The sequence below is a fragment of the Lagenorhynchus albirostris genome, chromosome 16 (genome assembly GCF_949774975.1).
Source record: "Lagenorhynchus albirostris chromosome 16, mLagAlb1.1, whole genome shotgun sequence".
In the NCBI taxonomy this organism is placed as follows: domain Eukaryota; kingdom Metazoa; phylum Chordata; class Mammalia; order Artiodactyla; family Delphinidae; genus Lagenorhynchus; species Lagenorhynchus albirostris.
Window position 1 is genome coordinate 7,601,174 of NC_083110.1, and position 21,423 is coordinate 7,622,596.

At 40.4% G+C, this 21,423-nt stretch overlaps 1 protein-coding gene across 3 annotated transcripts in view; it reads left to right on the forward strand.

Moving 5' to 3' along the window:
• MTR (5-methyltetrahydrofolate-homocysteine methyltransferase) overlaps positions 1-21,423 on the forward strand; it is a 295,663-nt gene that overhangs the window by 33,958 nt on the left and 240,282 nt on the right. For all 3 annotated transcript variants that reach the window (XM_060125740.1, XM_060125742.1, XM_060125741.1), the window contains exons 11-15: positions 835-902; positions 5,028-5,107; positions 8,133-8,245; positions 11,459-11,599; positions 12,752-12,937. In XM_060125740.1, coding sequence (XP_059981723.1) covers positions 835-902; positions 5,028-5,107; positions 8,133-8,245; positions 11,459-11,599; positions 12,752-12,937 — 588 coding nt within the window. The remainder of the gene's footprint in view (positions 1-834; positions 903-5,027; positions 5,108-8,132; positions 8,246-11,458; positions 11,600-12,751; positions 12,938-21,423) is intronic.

Below are 21,423 nucleotides of genomic sequence, written 5' to 3' on the forward strand. Positions count from 1 at the left end.
CCCAGGTGGTCCCCTCCACCCCGCAGACTGCTGGGTGGAGTCTATGTCTCCTAGCTCCCCACTGTCACCTCCCCCATTCTCCTTCTCTCACATACACCTCCCATCTTTGAATCCCAGGTCACGAAACCATACTACCCATGACCCCTCCTTATCACTAACCCCTGGATCTCTTTTCCCTCATTCCTTGAATTTTTAGCTTCTGGCTTACCGACATTCTCTCCTAAACTATTTCTCATTTAATTCTTATGTTTTCAGTACCTTATGTAGATGCTCTTTTCAATACTCTGACTTCTCACTTCCTTGACTTCCTCTCTCTCGGTTATCTTGTGCTTCTTTCAAACCAGCTGTGGTTAAACTCCAGCTTTCAAACCAACTGTGGTTGAACTCCAGACCTGCACTGTGCAATATATGTAGCCACATGTGTAGCCTCTACCACATGTGGTCATTGGAGCACTTGAAATGTGGCTGTTGTGACTGAGGAACTGAATTTTTAATTCTTTAAACATTTGAATTTAAATTTAAAAACTGAATACGTATTATTGGAAAATGAATTACTTAGCTCCCATTCATTCTGCTCAGCATATGGGTAAAAAAAAACTTTATCGTGATCAGATAGGCAAATATCTCATTGCATTTCATAGTATCTGAACTGGTCTCTGCTTTTAACCTTATGTCTAAGGCTTATCAAAGCTTGATATCTAGAGTTAAGTATGTTTAGCTCTCTTTTAAATGGAAAATTAGTTATTCAGGAAATGCAGATTTTCTGCTGAATTGGTAGTGGTGAGCTTAGAATTCAGATGAACTCTCTGAAACTTTTTCTTTTCCTAAATGCAGGATTTTGCTATGGACGGCTTGGTCAATATAGTTGGCGGGTGCTGTGGTACGACACCAGATCATATCAGGTGATAATCCTTTCTAAGTATTTTACCTTTTGTTATGGGATGAATTGTGTCCCCAAAATTCATAGGTTGAAGCCCTAATCCCCAATTCCTCTGAATGTACCTGTATTTAGAGGTAGGGCCTTTAAGGAGGTAATTAAGGTAAAATGAGGTCATATGAATGGATCCTGATCCAATGTGACTGGTGAGGACACAGGCACACACAGGAAGGGGCCATGTGAAGACCCAGGGAGAAGATAGCCAGCTACAAACCAAAGAGAGGTCTAAGAGGAAACCGGTCCTACTGACACCTTGACCTGAGACTTCTAGCCTCCAGAACTTGAAGAAATAAATTTTGCTGTTTAAACTACCTAGTCTGTGGTATTTCGTTATGGCAGCCCTAGCAAACTAAGATACTTTATATTATGAAAAATTCCAAAAATTAAAGTAGAAAAATAATAAAATGAACCCCCATGCACCTATTGCATAGTTTCCATAATTTTCAGCATTTTGCTATTCCTATTTATTCTCCAACTTTTTTTTCCCTTAGACTATTGTAAAGCAAATCCTACATATCTTTTTTTTTAAATTAATTTTTGTTGGAGTATAGTTGCTTTACAATGTTGTGTTAGTTTCTGCTGTACAGCAAAGTAGATCAGCTATACGTATACATATATCCCCTCTTTTCTGGATTTCTTTCCCATTTAGGTCACCAGTGAGCATTGAGTAGAGTTCCCTGTGCTATATAATATGTTCACATCAGTTATCTGTTTTATACATAGTATCAATAGTGTATATGTGTAAATCCCAATCTCCCAATTCATCCCACCTCCCCTTCCCCCTTGGTATCCGTACGTTTGTTCTCTATGTTTGTGTCTCTATTTCTGCTTTGCAGATAAGATCATCTGTACCATTTTTCTAAATTCCACATATATGCATTAATATACGATATTTGTTTTTCTCTTTCTGACTTACTTCACTCTGTATGACAGTCCCTTGGTCCATCCGTGTCTCTGCAAGTGACCCAATTTCGTTTCTTTTTATGGCTGAGTAATATTCCATTGTATATATGTACCACATCTTCTTTGTCCATTCTTCTGTTGTTGGACATTTAGTTGCTTCCATGTCCTGACTATTGTAAATAGAGCTGCAATGAACATTGTGGTACATGACTCTTTTTGAATTATGGTTTTCTCAGGGTATATGCCTAGTAGTGGGATTGCTGGGTTTTGTGGTAATTCCATTTTTAGTTTTTTAAGGAGCTTCTGTACTTTTTTCCATAGTGGCTGTATGAATTTACATTCCCACCAACAGTGTAAGAGAGTCCCCTTTTCTCCACACCCTCTCCAGCATTTGTTGTTTGTAGATTTTTTGATGATGGCCATTCTGACTGGTGTGAGGTGATACCTCATTGTAGTTTTGAAGCAAATCCTAGATATCTTAACACTCTACCTTTAAATACCTGAATAATATTCCAGTGCTCAAAGAGGGACAGCCGATATTTCTTGTGGGCAAATACCTGCCTCCACTAGATTCTCTCATGAAAGGAAGAGACAATAAGCAACAAGCACCTTGAGGTCAACAGGAGCGTCTTCACCTCGCCTGACACAGTCACTGCTTAACCCATGTTGTAGAGTGAGGGCATGAAGGAAGGGGGTGGGAGACAAGGGCATGGCGAAGGGTGTGTTTAAGTCCCTGCAGTTTCGTGGTTTATAAGAAGATTGGAAAGATTGGAATTGAGTGGAATAAAACACAGTTGAGGACTGTTTGTATTTGTTTTTTTTCCCTAGAGTGACTGATGATCATATTTTGAGCCAGTCTGCTTGCATGCCTATAATACGTTCACTGTACTGAACTGCCTAATGTTGCACTGAGTTTGTTGACTTCCATGATAGACTCTGTGAAGAGTCTCTATAATTTTTTAAACATAACATCTTTTAAATAATATCTGAAAGTTATCAGTAGTTGAGGATAGCTTATCTTTGGATCTCTTTTTGTTTTTAAGATTATCTCCTTCTTTATAAAAAGAGTTGTGTTTTTTGTTTCTTAACATTTTTATTGGAATATAATTGCTTTACAATGGTATGTTAGTTTCTGCTTTATAACAAAGTGAATCAGTTATATATATATACATATGTTCCCATATCTCTTCCCTCTTGCATCTCCCTCCCTCCCACCTTCCCTATCCCACCCCTCTAGGTGGTCACAAAGCACCGAGCTGATCTCCCTGTGCTATGTGGCTGCTTCCTACTATCTATTTTACATTTGGTAGTGTATATATATCCATACCACTCTCTCACTTTGTCACAGCTTACCCATGCCACTCTCTCACTTTGCCACAGCTTACCCTTCCCTCTCCCCATATCCTCAAGTCCATTCTCTAGTAGGTCTGTGTCTTTATTCCCATCTTACCCCTAGGTTCTGTTTTTTTTTGCCGTACGCGGGCCTCTCACTGCTGTGGCCTCCCCTGTTGTGGAGCACAGGCTCCGGACGCGCAGGCCTAGCAGCCATGACTCACGGGCCCAGCTGCTCCACAGCATGTGGGATCCTCCCGGACCGGGGCACGAACCCACATACCCTGCGTTGGCAGGCAGACTCTCAACCACTGCGCCACCAGGGAAGCTCTCTTAGATTCCATATATATGTGTTAAGCATACGGTATTTGTTTTTCTCTTTCTGACTTACTTCACTCTGTATGACAGACTCTTGGTCCATCCACCTCACTACAAATGCTCAACATCATTAATCATTAGAGAAATGCCAATCAAAACTACAATGAGGGGCTTCCCTGGTGGCGCAGTGGTTGAGAGTCCGCCTGCCGATGCAGGGGACACGGGTTCGTGCCCCGGTCCGGGAAGATCCCACATGCCGCGGAGCGGCTGGGCCCGTGAGCCATGGCCGCTGAGCCTGCGCGTCCGGAGCCTGTGCTCCACAACGGGAGAGGCCACAACAGTGAGAGGCCTGCGTACTGCAAAAAAAAAAAAAAAAAAAAAAACTACAATGAGATATCATCTCACACTGGTCAGAATGGCCATCATCAAAAAATCTAGAAACAATAAATGCTGGAGAGGGTGTGGAGAAAAAGGAACACTCTTGCACTGTTGGTGGGAATGTAAATTGATACAGCCACTATGGAGAACAGTATGGAATTTCCTTAAAAAACTACAAATAGAACTACCATACGACCCAGCAATCCCACTACTGGGCATATACCCTGAGAAAACCATAATTCAAAAAGAGTCATGTACCAAAGTGTTCATTGCAGCTCTATTTACAATAGCCAGGACATGGAAGCAACCTAAGTGTCCATCATCGGATGAATGGATAAAGAAGATATGGCACATATATACAATGGAATATTACTCAGCCATAAAAAGAAACGAAATAGAGATATTTGTGAAAGAGTTGTTTTAAAAATACCTGTGTGTGTGGGTTTGTGTGTGTATGTCTATCTATCTCTGCATATATATTTGCTGCTTTTACTTTGCCATTCACATACTCATTTGGGGGGCAGTAGAGTGAGCAGTTCATTCTGGTCCTGATAAATTTAGTAGAGCAGCCAGATTTTTCCAGGCTGATCAGAAGACATATTTCATCAAAGCTGATAAGGTTCAAAAGAGTATGAATAATTAAAACAAATTTTTAGGAGTAATAATTTTGGAGTTTCAGTGATGTATTACTCTTTACCCTCCTTACCATATATGTGTGCTTGAAGAAAACAGACCTAAAGGATTTAATTTCCTTCACTCCTGGCACCTCCTCTCCTATTTGCTTTCCTTCTCAACAATGAAGCCTTTTTTTCTTTTAAATTACCATGTGGATTTGATGGAGTTAAGGATATCTTCAGGTTTGGGAAGGGGTGGAGGAGATTTGCTATTAGCGTTTGTGCAAACCATCACGTCTGTAGGTTCACATCTGTGAGCACAGAACTTGGTACAATCAGTGCACAGCAACGGGGCAGATACAGAAATGTTAAAGATTATAGATTCATTTTCTGCATTACTGAGAAAACTGAAAAGCACAGTTGCTGCTTTACATTTGGAACTAGGTATATAATTATATTAAACAGACTTAATTTCATAGGTGGAAATTAGTTTAATTGAATTTTGTTTGGATTTAATGGATATTGTGTTTTCTCTTTTAACTCAGAGAAATTGCTGAAGCTGTGAAAAACTATAAGCCTAGAGTTCCACCTGCCACTGTTTTCGAAGGGCATATGCTACTGTCTGGTAAGTCATAAAGACATGATTTTTTATGATTTCAGAAATCGTTTGTAGATTGTTAGTATGTTTAGTCTACGTGGTAGTGATATTTCTGCCACAGAACTTGTTTATTAGGTCAAAGAAGTGTACATATTTTTCTTGGTACTTAAATGAATTCTAGTAAAGGACGCTTTGGTTTTTTTTAGGGGTGAGAGCGGGAAGATACTGACTTCAGGGAAATGTGAATGAAAGCACAGGTAGTGGCCTTGGTCAAACGTATTGTGCACTGCTTTGAAAACGTACATAGGCCACAGCCTAACACTTTTAATCATCAGATTTGCTGCTAGTTCCTAAAAAATCTAGCCCAGGCTTAAGGTTTTTTAATGATGGTAGCCTCTTCCTAGAAAATTTTGTTTGCTTCTATAACATTATTGTCATGCTCTTATGTTGGCTGTGTGTTTAGGTTTTACAAAGAGTTGTGATATTTATTATTCTGTTTTGTTCTCAACAGCCCTGTGGAGTAGGCAGCTTCCCTTTTTCAGAATGAGCTCTGATATTCACAAAAGGAACATTAGTAAAATAGATTATCATGCCAACTATTAGAAAAATAACTTTAAATTTTATATTTTTCCCATAATACTTTAATGATGTATTCTTAGATAGTATCTTTAAGCAAAAAAAAAAAAAAAGTGTATACAGATTTTGAGAGAACCTGCAAATAGCACACATATGGAATTATGCACCCTAATAATGGAGAATTTAATGTTTCTCTAAATTGATGTATTTTTGTTCCATATGCTCTCCTAAGAAAAATGAAATAAAATGACAGTGAAATAAAATAAAAGTGACAGCAAAAGTAATACCCACTTTTCTCACTCAGAACATATTGTATAGAATTACTCCCAGTGAGTGAAAATAAAGTTGGGTTAGAAATATGCCTCTTCAGGCTACCCTTTTTTTCCTTTTATACTCTAGAAGCCGGGATGAGATTAGAAGAAGAGGGATTTGTGATTTATGACACACTCCCTACCCTGAAAAAGTGGCTTTTGTCAGAGAAAGGTGTGGTAGGATAGTTTCTTTTAACCTTAGATCTTAAAGCTATTAATTGACTTCAGCCAAGGACTAAGTTGAAATTGTTAGCCTTTGCCAAAATGGAAACATGAAAGAACCATTTAGTTATGATTTTTAAAGAGTTTATGTGTAAGAATGAAAGAATTCTTTCTTCTGATTTGAATTTCATGTGCTATTTCTAAATTGTTTTAAAAATCACCTTCAATCAGATTTTAAAAGAATGGCACCAAATATACTCTTTTTAATTGTTCTTTTATAAATTGCAGACTTGAGAACAATGTAAATTTTTTTTAACTTATTTATTTATTTTTAAATTTTTGGCTGCGCTGGGTCTTCGTTGCTGTGCGCAGGCTTTCTCTAGTTGCAGAGAGCGGGGACTACTTTTCGTTGCAGTGCAGTGGCTTCTCTTGCTGTGGAGCACGGGCTCTAGGTGCTCGGGCTTCAGTAGTTGCAGCACGTGGGCTCAGTAGTTGTGGCTCGCGGGCTCCAGAGCGCAGGCTCAGTAGTTGTGGTGCACGGGCTTAATTGCTCTGCAGCATGTGGGATCTTCCTGGACCAGGGCTTGAACCCGTGTCCCTGCATTGGCAGGCGGATTCTTAACCACTGCACCACCAGGGAAGTCTGAGAACAATGCAGTTTTTGTGTCAGATACTTCACATTCATAATAGATCAGAAATGCTTTGTGTGAAATGCTTTTAGGGCAACACCACAGGTTCTCTTCGCCATTTAAATGCTGGCAGCCCTGCTTGTCTTCCCTGGGAACGCCAGGGTCTGACTAAGGGTCGACATGGAGGGGAGGGGCTGTGAGGATGTTACCAATGGGAAAGGAAATCACAGCCCAAACTGGAAAGTGATAGTCTTCCCAGTTGGGGAACAGAAGACCTGGAATAGTTTTGTAATTACCTATCTTCATTATTTTCCTCTCCCTCATGTCTGTTTCTTCCTCAACCAATGCTTTGGGAAAGGACTCAAAAGCCATTTCCTTTTATTAACAAGAACAACTGGTGCTAATTTTATAAGCTTGATAACGCTTATCAATGTTACCTAGTCTCATTTTTACAGTAACATTGTGAGGCAGATACTTCTGCTGTCTCTATTTTATAAGCTTAGAGGCTCTGCGAGAAGTGCCCCAGAGTGTTCACTGAGTCGGCTGTGCAGGACTCAGACCCTAAGGCTGGCTTCCCGAGAGCCTGCTTGTAACCATCTAGCAAGACTTCTGCTCCTAATACTGTAGATACAATGAGTAGAACAAAACCAGTTAAAGGCCTTTTCCTGTAGCGGTACTGTATGCTGCATGTTGCTTTTTTACCTCAGTGTAATGTGTCCACATTAATTATCTGATATTTGCCCCTAAATCAGCCTGTAATAGTGGAGATGATATTGTTCCTTTGCAAATAAGGAAGGAGGAGCAGAAAGCCCAGGTGGCTTGCCCAGAGTCAGCCATCTCCCATGGCTCAGCCCAGGTCCTTCCTCGTGACCCTGTTCGGCCTTGCTGGTTACTCGTTCTTGGCTTCTGGATCAAAGAGACGAGATAAAGCTCTAAACACACTGTTGGTGGGATTAAGAACGCTTGCTCCATCAGGCTTCAAGCCGATGTCTGAATGGACAGCTGTAGAGCAGTCCTTAGATTCTAACTTCATGGTTTTTGCCCCAGGCTCTTGGTTACATAAGAATATGATGATAATTTTTCCTTGTTTCTCAGAGCTGATATGATTCAGCTCTTGAGAGAAATTTGCAATTTAAAACCCTGAAACATTTCTTCTTTTGAGAGTTCTGGTTATAAACATAGAGCCTTTTGTTGTGTTTAAATATCCCTAGGGGGGATGGCCATGACCCTTTTTACACGTTGGGTCTCCTTAGCTAGTCAGACGGGCTGTGGCACAGAAACTTCTTTTCTTTTTCATGAAAACATTTATTTTCTGTCTGTCTCATGTCGTTACATGCATTTTCAGAAAATTTTCAAAATGCTTCTCCTTTCAAGGTCTAGAGCCCTTCAGGATCGGCCCTCACACCAACTTTGTTAACATTGGAGAGCGCTGTAACGTTGCAGGATCCAGGAAGTTTGCTAAACTCATCATGACAGGAAATTATGAAGTGAGTATCTAAATAAGACCCTCGGAGGCATCTGCCAGGCTTTTGGCTAAGACAGCACGCAAGTGAAACAGCTCTGCCTTTGATAATCATTAGCAGAGCTGCTGGGAAGTGTGAGCAGAACGGTAGAGTGTGTTTGTAGCTGGCAGAGCTGGTGGGAGGATGAGGCTTCGAAAAGTCATAGCTGCCCTTGTCAATATTTTTCAAAAAAATTCATCCAGGGTATGAAGTGGGATGAGATGGGAGGCACCCGGGTTCTAGCTATTTCTGTTAATAGTGAAATACATTTAAAAATTTGAGGATACTCTTCATTTTGGCTTCTCACAAATCTTTCCAAGAAAAGGGAAAGCCAAGACAATTCCTATTCATTTCCTCATGACCACATCAGACACTGACTAATGTGGTATTATTGATTCTGTTCACTGTAAAATAAGCTAAACACAAAGCTTGCAAGGTAGTTTCACCATAGGATTCTTAAACTCGGTCACTGTAAGGATGAGCAAAATTTAATCCAAATAGAGCCCACTCTAAAAATCTGGACAAATTTGTTTTTCTTATGCAAATACAAAGTTAAAAATGGAGGAACCTGATCTAAGCTTTAATGATAGCCTTTGCAACCTTTAGGAAATAGATCTTCCAGCAACCAGTATCAAAGCAGACTTAGTTCTAATCACAAAGAAAGGGCTCATTTATCGTCCTTTATGGACTTGTTAATGACTGCTTTGTGGCCTCCCTCAGCGATCTCCTCTGCAGGTAAGTCAGTAGGGCCTGGTTACCTGGTTCCTGACAGTTCCTGTCAGTCCTATTCTCTTCGTTCCCACTGCTGCCTAGCCAGCACGTGCTGCTGCCATGGTCCTCCCCAGTTTAGAAGCTTTCACGGGGTGGCTTATTTTGCACATGGGATAAAACCCAAACTCCTTTAGACCATCATCCACATAGACACCAAACTGCCTTCCATCCTGATCTGTCATCTGAACATTCCAGGAGGCTTGCTTCTGCCTCCAGGCCTTTGTTCCTGTTTGTTCCCTTCTGCAGTCCTGATGACCCTTCATGGTTGTTTAGGGTTCTTCAGTTGGCAGTATTTCTATTTCTGTTTTGATTCTTAAGACCATTCTGTGGTGTCCCTTTCAGCTCTCAGATTTGATACATTTGCTACTGAGAGCAGACGGCATTTTAGGAAGAAGCAAACAAGTCGGAGTGATATCTGTCGTCTTATAAGGTCTTACTATTGAATGTATGCCAGTCACTGTGCTGAGCGCTGTACAGCATTGCTCGTGTAATCTTTACAGACCTGTGAGATAGGTGCTGCTATTATCCCCATTTTACAGGTGTGCAGCTGGAGGCTTGGGGGAGGTTAAACCACTCGCCTACTGTTTGAGAGCAAGTGGATGAGAGACCCTAAGTCCTCAAAGCCCGTACCCTTCACCGCTCTGCTGTCTTGGCTTGGAGGACACGGGAAGGAGGCCGGGAAGTAGGAGGGGGTTGGGGAGGAATGGCTCCTCACTGGATTCCAGTTCCCCATAGTTAGTGACCCCTCAAGGCTCTGTGGTGGAGAAGGTCCATTCCTGTCTTTGTGCCCAACTTGTACACCTTTAAACAAATCACTTCATCTCTTGGAGCCTATTTGGGAAGGTTGGACCGCTGAGCTGTGATTCTGTGGCTCTTCTGATGTAGAAAGGTCAGGCATTGGCATCTGTGTTGCGTGTCTTTTGACCCCTGGTCTAACCAGGTCGCTTGCTATCCCCCCTGTGCTCCCTCCAGTCCATTTCCCAGGGGCAGCTGAAGCTGCTCCCTCTCAGGTAGCTTTCTCCACTTCAGTCTTCAGAGATCTTGCCCTTCCTGGTGTTTAGGCAGGACATTTGACTCGTACGTTGTATGGCAGTGCCCGTAGCTTTTCATGTGCTACATCATATGCCCCCAACTAGATGAAAGCCCTTCAAGAACAGGGACTGTGACTTATACCTCTTTTTATTCTTTATGGTATTAATATTTAACATACTGCTGATACCGAAAACATTTTTTGCTGAATTTTATTGCGATCCTTTTTCTCTGTGTAACCTTGTGTCATTATGAGTGGTCTTTCCTTGCGGCCTATGCCAAAGTGTCTCATGCCTATTCTTTTACAGTGATTGCAAAAATTTCTATTTGGTTTCTTTGGCTAAGAAAAAATTAGGACAACATCAGAATCTACAGTTGATTTTACCCCTGCTTATTTTATGACACTATGAAGTGTGCAACAAAGACTTAAAGTCTCTGCTGTACCAGTCAGTTAGAAAGCCTTATTGAACATGTCTCTTTTGCCCAGTATTGTTCAAATGAGAGTGGGAGATACCTAAGACCTTTCTAGATTTCCAAACGCTTAAAATCTATTTCGGAGAATAAGCTAATACTCGTGAAATTGTGAGGAAATGATAATGTAATACACCATGTGATAATGTTTATAATAGTTATAGATGTTTAGAGGCAGCCGGTCATTGCGGAATAAGCAGTGTTTCCCAAAGTATGTTCTCTGGAACACTGATCCTACAAGATATTCCTTAAATGACCGTAAGTGGGAAATGCTGTGTATTGTATCTTGTCCTTGGAGATTTACGGTGTATAATAGTGTATCAAAGGATTTGAAAATCCTTTTAGCACAGAAGAAGTTTATTTATACGCATATTTCATGTAACTTCTATCAACAGCCTACAATGACTGCTTTGCGTGTTTCGGCAAACACTGAAGAGTTAGATAAGTTTCGGACTGTTTCTCTAAGGACTTTTTTTGGAGGAGATGGGACTTGAGCTGGATCTTAAACAGTACAGGAAGGAAGGGGATTGTGTTGGAAGCAGAGGGAACATCATGTGTGACACAGAGCTGGAAACAGATTTGGCTGGGTGGAGGGTGCCGGGAGTGGGCGATGGGCGAGAAGTTCAGTTGCATGAGAAGATGGGGCAGGTCCCAGAGGGCCTGGAACACCAGGCTGAGGGCTAGAGGCTCTTTGCAGGAAGAGTCGAGCTTCGCTGGGTTCTGAGGAGCGACCCGCTGTGATGGAAGCAATGTGTAAGAAAGCTTCATCTGGGATGGTTGAGAGCAGGCTCAGGGTCGGGGGTGCTGGCCAGGCAGTCTAGTGGAATCTAAAAGGACTGCCTGCTGGGGGTGGTGAAGGACTACATTTGTCAGCCTTCTCTTAGTCACCCTCTCCCAATGCTCGTTCCCCTTGAATTCCATCCTCAGGAAGCTCTGAGCGTTGCCAAAATGCAGGTGGAAATGGGAGCCCAGGTGTTGGATATCAACATGGATGATGGCATGCTGGATGGACCAAGTGCAATGACCAGATTCTGCAACTTCATCGCTTCCGAGCCTGACATTGCCAAGGTCGTACAAAACCTTGATTCTTCAAGGGAGTTTACATGTGCTCCTCTGTCGCTCATTTAACTTTGTCACTTGTCCCTTTGTCTGTCATGTCATACACTGGTTTTCTGTTGTCCTGTGTTGAAAGCCCAGTGGTTTCTGATTGTCAGTTTTCTCACTTAATGGCAGCCTTTCGATAGAAACCAGACTTTAGAGAGAGATGTGACTTCAGGGTGGCTGTTTCCAAGGCTTCTGGAGTTGGTCACAAGGATTGACTGAGTTTCCTCTGATGTCTGGCTAGGCTAAGAACCAACTTTTCATGTCTCTGAAGGATATACTTTCTGTTCTTACCGAATCATTAGTTCTCTTCCTATCACAGACAAGGGAACTCTGTTAATCCTTCCTTATTGCAGGAAGAAGAGACCTTTTTAGGTTTATCAGAGTGAGACAGACTTATAGAACAAGATTAAATCAAGGTGTTAATGTCAGCTTTTACATTTGTTCTTTAAAAGATGAAAGTTAATTTTTGTGTCCATCTTTTCAAAAATTTTAGATCGATTCTAAAAACTTTCAAAAGTCTCACTTCACTTCTCTACCATTGAATTTGTGATGAGTGATTTTTGAAGTTGGTTTTATTGTTGGTGTTGTTGTTTGAAAGACACCTCCTATAGTGCTTTAAGAGATAGGGCTGTCATTTTTTTGTTAAGCTTCATTCAGCAAATGTGTAAGTTAGAAGTCTTGTGGTAAGCAGTGAATTACATTAACCTGTCCTTCATTTGTCTTCAACTCCTCACTTAAAAGCCTCCACGGTCCTCTGGGAGTAAATATTTTGTGAATTTAAGGTGCAGAGAAGCTAAATGACTTGTTCAAAGTCTGAATCAGACGGGGAGCCTGTGAAATGACTTCAGTGCTTTCATTCTGATGTTTAGCTGTGATCTTTTGAGTTATCAGTTTCTGGCCCATGCATGGGGTCTCTTGTGAGACTGGAATTACTCCAAGTCTTTTGGGATTTAGGAACAAGGGCTTAAAATCAGATTAAAATCGTATCTCTGTCACACTACTATTATTTGTTTCTTGTTTCCCTAAGGAAGAAAGAGGGAATATCTGGGGGTCCTTGGAAGGGGATTTGTGGTAACTTACAGTCTTTCTGTGATCACCTTACCCTTCTGACCTCAGGTGCCCTTGTGCATCGACTCTTCCAATTTTGCTGTGATTGAAGCTGGGTTAAAGTGCTGCCAGGGGAAGTGCATTGTTAACAGCATCAGCCTGAAGGAGGGAGAGGATGACTTCTTGGAGAAGGCCAGAAAGATTAAAAAGTTTGGAGCTGCTGTGGTGGTTATGGCTTTTGATGAAGAAGGACAGGTGAGTGATTTCTTTTGCTCTCGCTCCATTGTGTTACACAGGCTTAGAGCAGTGGAAGAGAACTGAGTCCAGAACAAATGTGTTTACCATATATATCATATGTGTGTGTATACACACACACAGAGCCATACCTCAGAGATACCACGGATTCCGTTCCAGGCCACTCTAATAAAGCAGATATCACAATAAAGTGAGTCGCATGAATTTTTTGGTTTTCCAGTGCATGTAAAAATTATGTTTACACTATACTGTAGTCCATTAAGTGTGCAATAGCATTATGTCTAGGAAAACAATGTACATACCTTAATTAAAAATACTTTATTGCTAAAAAATGCTGACCATCATCTGAGCCTTCAGGGAATTGTAGTAGTAACGTCAAAGATCACTGACCACAGATCACCATAACAAGTAGAACAATAATGAAAAAGCTTGAAATATTGCGAGAATTACTAATACGTGACACAGAGACATGAAGTGAGCAATGCTGTTGGAAAAATGGTGTCGATAGATTGCTCGAGGCAGGGTTGCCTCAAAGCTTCAATTTGTAAAAATGCAGTATCTGTGAAGTGCAATAAAGGCCAGTAAAACGAGGTATGCCTGTAGATATACATGTGTGTATGTGTGTATACACAAGTACATACACACATGTGCATACATACTTTATATATGTATACATATATATGTGTGTGTGTGTGTGTGTATATTTCATATATATATATATGAAAATTACATAAGACACAGTAAGGTTTTTACATCAGTTGAGAAAGGAATTATTCAGTAAACGCTATTGGAATAACTGACTGCATTTGGAAGAAAAAGAGCCCCATTTCCCACCATATCCCAATATAAAATATACATCAATTAAAGATCTAAATGTAAAAAAAATCTAAAGAATATATGAGAAAATATTCACTGAAACTTGGGAAGCCAGAAAGAAAACTGATAGACTTATTTACCTAAAAATGTAAAACTTTGTATGACAAAAGATACGGTATTATTTGCAGCATGAGTAATAGCAGTGGGTTAATATCCCTACTCTGCAAAGAGTTTCTATAAATCAGAAAGTAAAATGCCCTAATCAAGTCAGTAGAAGAATGAACAAAGGAAAAGAACAAGTGATTTTTAGAAAAAGAAACACAAATAGCCAATAAACCTATGAGAAGTTACTATACTTACTAATAATTATATTATATTTCTATAAATAAAAAATGAAGCAATAATGAGATATTAATTTCCTTTATCAAATAGAGGAAAAAAGGGGAAAAATTGAGAAATGTCAACTCCAATGTTTTCTGTGCCACAGAATCAGGGAGGGGCGATGGGAGGCTTCAAACACAGTGATTGTTTAACCTGGGTGATGGGTGTGTGGTGATTACTGTATTGTTGTTTTATAATGTTATAAATACTTTCATATCTCTTCCGTATTTAATTTGATTAAATATTAATTTTAAAAAATCCATACCTTATAATTCAGCCTTCTTCTGGGAATCTTTATTAGGTTGAGTATGTGTTCATATTCATTGTAGCACTGTAGTAGCAAAACATTGAGAAGGCTCTAAATGTCCATTAATAGGGGAATACTTAAATCTGCCTACATGTCATATAGAATACTGTGTAGCAGTTAGAAAGAATGAGGTGATGGAACCATGTCTAGAATATATGTATGTACATATACATATGTTTGTATATATGTGTGTGTGTGTCTCTCTCTCTATGTATATGTATATATATATATATTTTGGCCACGCCATGTGGCATGCAGGATCTTAGTTCGCCAACCAGGGATCAAACCTGTGCTCCCTGCAGGGGAAGCACAGTGTCTTAACTACTGGACCACCAGGGAAGTCCCTAAAATATATTGTAAAGTAAAAAAACAAACAAACAAACAAAAAAACAAGTGGCACGATCCTGGTTTTATTTAATAAAAAAGGATTTATATGAATATATGTGTGTCTGTAAACAGAGAAAAAAATTTGGTTGTTAACTGGAGGGTAGAGCTGAATTGACTTATTTATATAATTGATAAGTGGTGGGGTTATATGTTATTTTTCTTTTCTTTGTTTTCTCGTGTTTTTGAAGTAAAACTTTTTTAACAGAAGTGTCTTGTTTTTGTGCAAAAGATGTATTTTCTCCATGAAAAAAATTCACATAGTCCAGAAGAGGACAAAAGAGAGTTAATTTTGATAACAAACATGTATTGAACCTTTAGTTGCACCAAGCAAGCACACTCACATGTTAAATCAGTTTTTCTTCCCAACATATAAATGTTGGGTATATATTATTATTTTTGTATTTCATGTGAGTAAGCCAAAGCACAAAGACTTTACCTGACTGTTGTCGTGCTCAGATTCAAACCCAGGAGATCTGGGTCTGTGCTAAATGGTTGGGTGAAAGAATCCAGGGTGAGGCTGTCAGGGAAGAGTTGGCTATTTTAGAGAAGGTGGTCTTGAAAAGCCCCTCTGACGGGGAGATGTTTGAAAACCTGAATAAAATGAGAAAGCCACGTGGCCATTTAGGGGACGAGAAGAGGTTCTAGAAAATTGAACATTTTGTATGAACTGCTGTTCTTTAATGCTTGCCCTGACTCAACAAAATGTTGACGTCTTCCCGTCTTAGTAAATATGGATTATAACTCCATCTTTTATGGTTGCATTATATTCCAGTATGTATGGTTTACTTAGTCTATTATTGCATAAAATTTTAGTAGGATGAACAGTGGCCAGTGAATATACTAATTCGTGCAGCCGTTTTCCTCTCGTAGAGTGATTTTCTTAGTTCATAGAAGTGGTCAAAGGCTGGGTCAAAGGGTGTGCACATTTGACATTTTAACACACATCGTTAAATTGTCCTTCTGAAAAGTTGTATCTAGTCATCTTCCGCTACTAGTTCAGTGTGGTAAGACCATTTGACATAATTTTTATTTTTACCAAAGGTGTATATGCAGTGAAAGAGACAAATAGTTCTTTTTATGAAAAACAGAAGCCTTAAGCCTCCAGGTCCCCAGAGGCAACCACTTACAAGTTAGCTGATTCTTGTATCATTTACCTCCTTAACTTCAAATTACAGTTTTAGTTATTATTTGTTGTCTTTCTATACTGGCTAAGGATTTAACTTTTTCTCCATCTTCTACTCCCCACTCCACACATCTTTACTTTTAATCCCCCCGTCCTTCCAATATAGTTAATTTCAGTTGTAACTGTTTTTGGCACTTACATTAAGCTGTGTAAAAGCTGAGCCATGTAGTATACCATGATTCCTTTTCCTTTCCTGCACCCTCTTTCTTTTCTATGAAGTTAATACCTATCTTTGCATTTGCTTTGCTTCTTATGTATTTTCAGACTGTTCCCTAGTTGTGTAAATGTCCAATATCCAGTGTATCCAAAGACACTAAGTAGACTGTTGTTTTAATTTCTTGAAGAATTATCTCTCCAAGTCTCCTGACATAATCTGGAAAGGCTGCTCAGTGGGCCAGCCGCACAGCTGTCACTGCAAGATATCCCTCCCCATCATGTGGACAGTTCTTCTCACCTCTCTCTTAGGTGTTTAGATCTCATAATTTCCTCATTCTTGGTTTAATCTCTCATTTAGTGAACTGTATCCTCTGGTTAGCTTCTTATGAAAGAAGACATGGCAGTAAATATTTTTGAAACCTTTCATGTCTGAAAACGGCTTTATTCTACTTTTATACTTAATTAACAATTGTGTGGGTATAGGAGTACAAGCTTGAAATTATTTTCTCTATGTTTTGAACTCATTGATCCATTGTCTTCTAGTTTCCATTGGTATTGGTAAGAAGTCCAGTGCTATTCTAACCCTTGATTCTTTTTGTGGAACCTATTTATTGTCTCATTTTCTCGATGCTTCTTTGATCTTCTGTGTCCATGGTATTCTGAAATCTAGTGATTATGAGCCATTCCTTGTGCTGGGCACTCAGTAGGCCTTGTCAGTCAGGAAACTTAGAGCCGCAGTTGCAGGAAGTTTCCTTGAATTGTTTAGCCTCTCTTGGCCTGTGTATTATTCAGAAACTGGATGTTTTAGAAAGATCGCCTAATTTTCTTATCTTTTCCCTCCTGTTTTTCAGTGCTGACATTTTGTTCTACTCTATGTGAGATTTCTGCATCTGTGTTTATGTCTGCTTTTTCCAGGAGCTCTTTTTTGTTACCTAAATGTTCTTTTTCAAATTTCTATAGCAGCCTGTTATTGTTTAATGGAGGCAGATGTCTTCTCAAATTCCTTCAAATATATCTTGAGCACCTAGTATGTGCCAGGCCCTGAGGAGATAGCAGGGAACAAACCTAGTCCCTGCCCTTGTGCAGTTTATGTTCTTAGGGGGCAAAGGGAATAAGAAATGAAAAAACATAAAGATACACACACACACACACAAACCCCTGGATGGTACTGAATACACTGAAGGGATATGGAAGGGATAAGCGTGATAGAAGTACCAGGATGAGGGTGGGGGATGCTCTTTTATATAGGATGGTTTGGGACGGAACAGAGGGGAGAAGAGGAGATTGAGAAGTTCTGAGGTTAAAAAGGCAGCTGCGGGCTTCCCTGGTGGCGCAGTGGTTAAGAATCTGCCTGCCAATGCAGGGGACACAGGTTCAATCCCTGGTCCGGGAAGATCCCACATGCCACAGAGCAACTTAGCCCGTGCGCCGCAACTACTGAGCCTGTGCTCTAGAGCCCGCGAGCCACAACTACTGAGCCCACATGCCACAACTACTGAAGCCTGCGTGCCTAGAGCCTGTGCTCTGCAACAAGAGAAGCCACCGCAGTGAGAAGCCTGCGCACCGCAATGAAGAGTAGTCCCCGCTCGCTGCAACTAGAGAAAGCCCGCGCAGCAACAAAGACCCAACGCAGCCAAAAAAAAAAAAAAGGCAGCCACCAAATCTCGTGAAGGGCCTTGGAGACCACTGTTAACACTTTGGCTCTTCCTGTGAGTGAGCTGGGAAGCCGCTGAAGGGTTTTGAGCAGAGGAGCGACCATGGTCCGATTTATGTTTCAAAACCACTCTTGTTCTTCGGGGAGAATGGTCTGCGGGGCCAAGCAGAGCCACTGGAGGTTGTTGCTGTAGCGCAGATGAGGGATGATGGTGGCCGGGACCAAGGCGGGAGCAACAGAAAACATGAGGAGTCATCCATTTCTAGATGTGTCTTTAAGGTAGAGCCAGTAGAATTTGCCTTCGCGTTGGTTGTGAGCAGTGAAAGGAGGAGGAGTCACAGATAATATTCAGCTTTTCAGCCTGGGCGTCGAGGTAGGAGGGCAGTGAGCAGCCGATCTGGGACGGGCTGAGGAGAAGTTCCTGTTGGGACGGGCCGAGGAGAAGTTCCGCTTTGGCTGTGTGTTTCCAGTGGTGTGCTCAGGATGTGGTTGTGGAGATGAGTGTGGGCTTCATGGGCAAAGTCTGGCTTGAAGATAGGATTGCCTTACTTGGGAATTATTTCTTCCTAGATGATATTTAAAGCAGTGAGACTGACTTCACCAAAGGAATGACAGGAGAGAAGAGGCCCTAGGACTAAGCAAGTCTTGGAGCCACAGTGCTTCGTGGTCAGGGAGAAGAGGAGACGCCATCAGAAGAACTTGGGAAGGAGCGGCCTGTTTGGTAGGAGAGGAACCAGAGGGGAGAGTTCACCTGGAAGCCATGTGAAAAGAAAACTTCTGGAAGGGCATGACGAGCTATTTTAAAGAGCTGTGGGTAGATCAGGGAGGAGGAGATCAAGAATTTACCCTTGGATTTAGAAATGGGGTAGTTTATGATCTTGCTGTGCTGTTTCCAAGGAGATGAAAGCTTAATCGCAGTGGGTTCAAGAGAGAAGAGGAGAATTGGGGGCAGCAGGTATAAACCATTTTGGGGGAGTTTTGCCAGAAAGGGGAACAGAAATAAGGTGGAAACCAGAGATGGATATGAGGTTAAGAAAGGGTGTGTATTGTGTGTGTGTGTGTGTGTGTGTGTGTGTGTGTGTGTGTGTGTGTGTGTGAAGACAGATGATGTGACAGTATGTGTTTGTAAGCTGGTGGGAGTGACCTGGTAGAGAGAAGGGGAGGAATTGGTGCGCAGGAGAAAGGGAGCACTTGCTCAGTCCATGACCTTGTGGGTCGAGGGGCTGGCAGCCAGTGTGCAGGGGGTGGGGCAGCGTGCTCACAGCGCAGCAGCAGCAGGCAGGGCTGGGAGTGCTGGGGGTGTGTGTGGTTTGACTGCTTCTATTTTCTCAGCGAAGCAGGAGGCAAGGTCAGCCCTGAGAATGAGAATGGCATGTTGTTTGCTTCGTGTACTGGTGCTTTACCAGAAGTGTGAAACAGAAGCACTCCCATGGGGAAGGGTGGTCACTGCCTGTGCTGTTAAAACACATACACACCCCTGGGCTCCACCCGTGAGTTTCTGACTTATGTGGTCTGGGGTGAGACCTGGCTTCGGTAATTTTAAAGCCTTAGACGTGATTCTCCTGTATACTCTGGCTGAAAACCACCAGCAGAGTTTATCTCATTTAGTCCTCGTAGTAACCATGTGGGGTAGCTGTTGCCCCATTTTACAGTGAGCCAAGGTCAAATGGCTAGGACGTCATGGAGCCCTGGTCTGCCTAGTTTGAAGACTGATGCATGCTTCCAAATCCTGTGTTATCTCCCCTGCAGAGTGCTTGATCTTGGCTGAGAACAAGCTTTCCCAATTTAGATTTGAATGAGTCCACAAATAAAAAGCAAATGTAGGGGGAATTTTTTAACTTGCTAGTTATGAGAGAAACACACATTAGAGCAATATTAAAGTGACATTTTGTGCTTATTAAGTTAGCAAAAGCAAAATTTAAAATGATCAAGATCTGTGCTGGTACAGCAGTGGTAAACAGAAGGCCTCATTCATTGTAAAGTATAGTAAAAACTGAGACAGTCCTTTTGAAAGACCCCATAATGCCTATCGAGAGTCATGAAAATGTTCATACCCTTTGAGGTAATGATCTCATTTCTGGGAAAGTATCCCAATAAAAACATTCAGCAGCATAAGAATTCTATGTATGCCAAGGTTTTTCACCAGCTTTTTATTGAAGATAAAACAACCTAAATGCCCAACTGGAGAGAAAGTGATAACTTAGGTTATCATTCTGTTGTAATATTATCCAGAGTATTTCAATATTAATTATGAAGATTATGGAGCAGCATGACAGTGCTTACAAGATATAAATAAAAAATTAAAAACCAATAGTTATATAGACACTGTATACGCAACTACATAAAAACCACATTTGATAAAGATTGGAGGATAATGCTATTAAGGAGAATAGCTGTTAGAGTAAAGGTGGTGGGATTAAAGGTCCCTTTTCAAAAACTGCTTTTCCTGATTAAAAGTAATTTTTCTATATAATTATAGACCTACATATGCTCGTTGAAGGATTGTAGTATTGAAAATTATAAAGAACAAAGTAAAAAACTCATATACTTGAATAGTTCAGAAATCAGCAATACAGATATTTTGATGCAAAGGCATTTCTTCTATTAATTGAGTTCGTAACACCTTTGAGTGTAACAATCAGGTAAGAACCAAGATTTGCTTTGCTTGGATGACACCACTTGTTATAAGGAGAAAACAGCTCTCTTAAATGGAAGACCACTGTTGCAACTAAACAAAGCAGAGGAACATACAACGTGCTTATGTTCCAGTACATGGCGACTGTCTTTGCTTTATGTTTGTGATCCATAGTGCAATGAAAACTGCAAGGTCAAGGCCAGATATGACAGGGAGGACTGGCCCCGAGCCTGGATTAGAAGGCATATAAGGAAGCACTTCTGTGTTTTTTGTTGATGTTAGTAGTTTTGATCAGCTGTTACTTTTAACTCTAAATAACAACAACAACAAAATATATATATATATAATATATATAATAATATATAAAATACGAAGAACACTTTCACTATTGAAATTTCTATGGGAAGAATTATTACTACTCACCTCCAGATTTAATTTTCCTTTTCTAATTGAAGTGATTATTTTTATGGCAATTTTTGCTAATGTAAGTTTTCTTAGAAATACAGTGATCACATAGTAGAATAGACTATATTATTTTTGTTTGCATGTGTGTAAACTATGTAAAAGAATAATCAATATCATCCTATAAAAGATCCATTATGTTCAGCACATTTTCCTATGTTAAAATGATTTGAACATAATATTCTAATTTATGGAGAAATAAAACTCCATTAGGATATTGATTAAAATGTAATAAATCCTAACCTAGAAAATAATGAGGAATTGGTATCTGGGAGACATTCAGGAACATGATATATCTTTCTGGTTACTATTCAATCAAGTTTTATACTTTTTCTTAAATAGGAAACCTCAAAAACATTCCTAGGTATTTGTGTTGTTTTGTTGTTGTGATTTTGGCTTTTTTTTCCTTGGTAGTAATTTTTTAGAGTTTTATTACATAACATCTTCTTTTTAAAATTTAGATAAGTTGACACTGTTTTCGAGTTGAATATCTTATATTTTCCAG